The 5,226-nt window shown below is 41.1% G+C and overlaps 1 protein-coding gene across 1 annotated transcript; it reads right to left on the minus strand.

The window, feature by feature from the left end:
• Window positions 1–570: 570 nt before the first annotated feature.
• LOC122117224 (mitochondrial fission regulator 2-like) lies at window positions 571–1,767 on the minus strand. The gene has a single exon (XM_042690927.1). The coding sequence runs from the start codon at window positions 1,311–1,313 to the stop codon at window positions 642–644; it is 672 nt and encodes a 223-aa protein (XP_042546861.1). The 5' UTR covers window positions 1,314–1,767; the 3' UTR covers window positions 571–641.
• Window positions 1,768–5,226: the final 3,459 nt, after the last annotated feature.

Below are 5,226 nucleotides of genomic sequence, written 5' to 3' on the forward strand. Positions count from 1 at the left end.
ATAGAATTCCATTGTGAATATATACCACATTTTCTTTTTTTTTTTTTTTCAAATGACACATTTATTGTACAGTTTAGTTACAAAGGAACAGAGTATAAACATAGTAAGGATCACAGGAAACAAAAGTCAGAAATATATATTTACATAGCAAATATGGGCAAAACTTAAAATTCTACTTCCATTTTGTAGCACTTAATGGTCAGAATGTACTTCTAAGAATTATGTCAGGAAGAAGTTCAAATCTATATGATTAAAATGAATGCCATCTTAATGAAAAATATTACAATTGCATTTTCTTTGACAATCTCCAGGTTACTGGAAGCCAAGTAAACCAGATTGCTGACAATTTTTAAAAGATTCAAAGGCACTTAAATTAGGAAATCACAGTTGGTTTAAAATACTGAGGTATATAGTCTACTATCAATAATATTAGTACACAGAAAAAAAAATCATAGCTCTAACTCTCTTCAGTAGCCAGTTAACTCTGGATCTTCCTTCCGAACTCCAGAAGCACATAATTCGCAGAGTCTTCCTCAGGCCTCACCAACAGAGGATGTGTGTCTTGGAAAGGCAGAGGAGGACATGTGGCACATTCCTCCACCTCTCTTCCCAGGAATCATACCTATTTTTTTTCCCTTAGATCACTGTCCAAACCTTGAAGTTTCTGGACTAGAAAATGGAGAAGCTTCCCAAGATCTATCTCCTGTGTCAAAGGAATCATCTTGTTGAAATGCAAACTTCTGCTTCAGTGCATGTGATATTAGAGATACTGGATCCCACTGGGAACTTCGTCTTTGCTTCTTATGAATGGGCCTACCACCTGGTGACCGTTCAACAGCACGAAGCTTCACCTTATCCATGTCCTTTAGAACATCCAACATGTTTGGAACATCAGCATTTCTTTGGTCTGGGGAATGATTATAAATGTTCTTCCTCATACTTGAGTGCTGCCTTTTCACTTCAGTTACTGGAATATCTGAGTCACCAACATCGGTAGATCCAGATTGTATGGGGGGGCTCCATGGAGGCTGGAGAGAAGGACAGTGAGGAGGAAGTGGCGGTGGAGGAGGAGGAACCGCTGATTTTGGAAATGGATCTGGATCTGGTTCTGCTCTCAGTTGAGCTGATGATTGGGTCCCTCCTACGCCACTGTCTTCATTCAAGTCACAGGAACCAGAATTTCTACCACTACTCAGTTGCTTCATCGCCACAATCGCAGCAATCTGAGAGCGAAGAAAAGTTAGCTCATCTTCAAGGGCAGTCAGCTTTTCAATCGCAGCTTTGCTTACAGGTACATCATTTTCCATGCGCATGTTCTGCCCAGGTGACAGGTGAAACCGAGCTGGTTGCAAAGGAGGAAAAAATTCAAATTCTTTGTCTTCCTTTTCCCATGTGCTTTTTCAATATCTGAGGTGACCAGCTTCTTCATCATTTGCCACACACAAAATATCAGCAAAAGATGGAACCACAGATCCACAATTATTAGATTCCACAGAGTTCAAGTGTGGGATCAACTCAAAATTAGGTCTTTGACAAGGTTCTAAAGGAAGTATTTTCCCAATAATACGAACAATACTCCGAGCTGATCCATATTTATTTTTATTTTTCCAAGTCAGTAAAACCTGGTCTATGGGAACACCAAAATATGCCAGAATCTCTCTTAAGATATTCAAGATCAGAGACATTGATGAGAAAATTCAAGGTAACATCATCAATTTCTCGGTACCTATCCGGAGACTGAGCCTCAGCAGCCTGCGCACGGGACGTGGGGCTTTATGGAAGCTCCTCTGAACCATCCACAGAGCATTGATGCGAGTCCAGGGCGCTCAGGTTACAGGACCCAGCAGTGCGAGCACACGTGGAGGCCGGGTGGTGGAGAGTGGCAGGCAGGGAGAGAGGGCCAGGCGGTAGACAGCCCGCACACGGACAGTAGAGCTCCGCCTGGACAGCAACTAAGCAGCGGCTTCCTATACCACATTTTCTTGATCCATTTGTCTACTCAGGTGCATCTGGGTTGATTTCATATCTGGGCTATGGTAAACAATACTGCAATGAACATGATTGTGCTGGTGGCTTTAGTGTAGCCTGCTTTATGTCAACTGGATAGATGCTCAGAAGTAGGATTGCTTTTGAGAAACTGTTTTCTAGAGTGGCAGAACAAGTTTACATTCCCACCAACAGAGTAGTAGTTTTCCCTTTTGGTCATATCCCTGCCAGCGTCTGTTATTGTTAGTTTTCTTAATAACGGCCATTCTAATTGGGGTAAGGTGGAATATCAATGTTGTTTGGATTGTGAGCACATCTTTGACCAAATCACCTAATTATGCAAACCTTTCCCACTTGCCCCAGAGACTTTCCCTCCTTAAACTTAACATTTATACAAGTACCCTAAGTCAATCTTGGGATCACTGAAGGACTTTCTCTTCCTGATGTAGCTGCACTTAATTAATACTCCTCTCTCTGCTGTTCACCAATGCATATCTCTTTAATTGGTATGTAAGGGAGGGTAGGTGAGCCTAGTTTTATTGGAACTTCTAGAACTGGGGTTGCTCACCCTAAAACATATTTTTCAATGCTATTCAGAAAAATGTATCATTTTAAGCTTTTGAATGATTGATTTTTAGAATTTTTCCATTTAATCTTTTGGAATCATGGCTGACTCTGGGTTACTGCATTGTGGAAGGGGAAATCCACTTAAATTATGTGTATGATTAGTCTAGACATGTGTGGTTATGGTATCTTTTGGAAGTCAGAGGATCAATAAAGATACTTACCATTGCCATAAAACCATTTTGTATAAGATAGGCAGTGTGTTAAGTACCAAGAACTTAGTCCTAAATAACTCCCATTTAGTGACATCAGGAACATGTTCAACACAGGCTCTCACCAAGTCATGCTCTAGAAATAAATGCTTATGCCTTAATGGGAGGCATAGATGAATGCATCTTGGAATCTAGGTATTCATGGTGAATGCTGGTCATCTTTCATTATTGAAGATTGGAAAATTATGAGACAGCTCAGCTTTCAGTGGTCCAAGGAAAGCCACTGTGATAACCTCTGTTTCTGTACTGACCCCTCTAAGTAGTCATGGTTGCGACGTTCTTGTTTTGTTTTCCAGGCATGTTTTCAGTCCTGTCTCCTCAAAGTGCATTGAGGCTTATAACGATGTTAGAGAGGAGAGCATGCTCTTTTGCAGAATTTGAAAGCTTTTTAACATCATAGTTTCAGTTGTTCAAAACTTTATTCAAGCATAGATGATCAAATAAAGAAACAAGAATTCATCAGCCGTATAGCAAGAGGTAAGTCCTATGCCTTGGGGGTTACAAGTTTTTCCCCATACAAGATAAAATAGATAGGACTCTAATTGAAGCCTTCCAGAACTCAGCTAGCTGAGAACTGATGGAGTTCTCAGATATTAATTTCCCTGCATCTGGTATGGGCTGGATGGAACTGTGTTCTTAACAGAATTAGGCCTTTCTCAACAAGGGCTCTGGCCATCCAGGAGAGAGTCAAGCCTGATGTTAGCTCTCTGTGAGCTGCTTGCTTACATCCTTAGTGCTCTGCCCTTGGACTCTTATCTTTTTTGGGGGGGGGGGGTTGGGGATGGGTAGTGGGAAAAGGACATGGGGCCCAACAACATTGATTGTCTTGATAATTTGTTGATTAAGTCCAGGAGTTGCTGGCATCTGCAAATATATCTTATTAGGTGTTATCAGGCAAGTAAATTGTCCCTGCCCTCTAGCATGCTACCATAATTAACTCTAATACTAACAACTAAAAGTTAATCACAGCAGGTGCACAGCCTGGCTCTCTTTGTCTGCATGCAAACCTCCTTCCCATCATGGCTTTAAGGTGTTAGCTGAGAGACTGGGAACAGGTTCTTTGAAAAGGAGCCTTTCCTTTCAGGGAAACTGTTCTACATATTATTATTTTAATTTAATTAGATTTTAAAAAGGTTAACCATGACATTTTAATAGCTTAAGCTCACATTAATATTCTGAGAACACTGTTTAGCCCAGCCACTTGTGAGTCAAAAAGATGTTTTTTCCAGAACAGGAATTGGCTTTTTAAGGACAATTACTGAAAAATAGCGTTTCATTTGATTAAGATGGATCTCTTGCTATTTTAAAAGTTATTGAAATAAAATGCATATAAGACATTGAAAAACATTAAAACTGTAGCTTGATGCAATTGATCCAGGAGAAAGGGAGACTGGGCCGTGTGCTTATGGAGATTATCCCAAAGGCAGCTAATGTCCTTCAGCAATGAGCAAATTAGTGGACTGTGCTTGTGATGTGCCGTGTGTTGTCAACCTAATGTTTTATTTATTTGCCTGAGAGCTGCTATCTTCATTAGGGAGTTTAGAGAGCAAAGCAAGATGATATTTACGGGCCTGGCAAACTAATAAGCTCTGCTCGTGTTTCTTTTGCTATCATGGCTAATCGTGGTTTTTTAAAAAAATAGCTGTTCAATATGCTAATAGATCCCGTGGGAACAGCGTTAAGCCATAACTTTTTTTATGGAGGGAGGCAGTGAGGAATAATTCAGACTCCCATTTGCCTATGACTACTATGTGCCAAGCATTGTGTTAGCTATGTAGACACAGAGGTGCTAAAGCTCTGGGCCAGCTTTCCAGACAGGAGGAGCTGGAACCCATGATACAGCTAACTCTCATCCTCTAGTGCACGGCCATAGGTGCTTGTATTTGGCCCAAAGAAAAATAGGCAGGGGCTAAGTCATGAGTTCAGTTTGGTGTGACCGGATATTTGCTCTAAAGAGTAGGGCTGGGATTTCAGGGGCTAGAAAGATGGAGAGGGAATGTGCCAGAAGAAATTCAAAGGAGGCAGACTGTTGCTTAAACCTGTTGTTCTCAGGCTGTGGTCTCCAGCATCAATGTGACCTGGCACTTATGAAAAGTATACATTCTTGGCCTTACAAGGGACCGTCTCAACCAAAGGTATTGGGAGTCATTTGTGCTGGTGTGTGTGTGTGTGTGTGTGTGTGTGTGTGTGTGTCCAGCAGCCAGTGTTTTCAATAGCTTCCCAGATGATTCTAACACTTTCCAAAGTCAAGATCATGTTCATTCATGGCCCCTCTATGAACTTAGAGGCATTTGAATTCACCAGCATGTTGCAATGCAAGGAAACATACAGAAAGATGGGCTGCCAGGCTGTGAGGCAAGAGAGGTCAACTAGAGTCAATTTTGAAAAAAGGAAAAAAAAAGGA

This window comes from Dipodomys spectabilis, unplaced genomic scaffold (genome assembly GCF_019054845.1).
Source record: "Dipodomys spectabilis isolate Male_0828 unplaced genomic scaffold, ASM1905484v1 ptg000140l, whole genome shotgun sequence".
NCBI classification, from domain to species: domain Eukaryota; kingdom Metazoa; phylum Chordata; class Mammalia; order Rodentia; family Heteromyidae; genus Dipodomys; species Dipodomys spectabilis.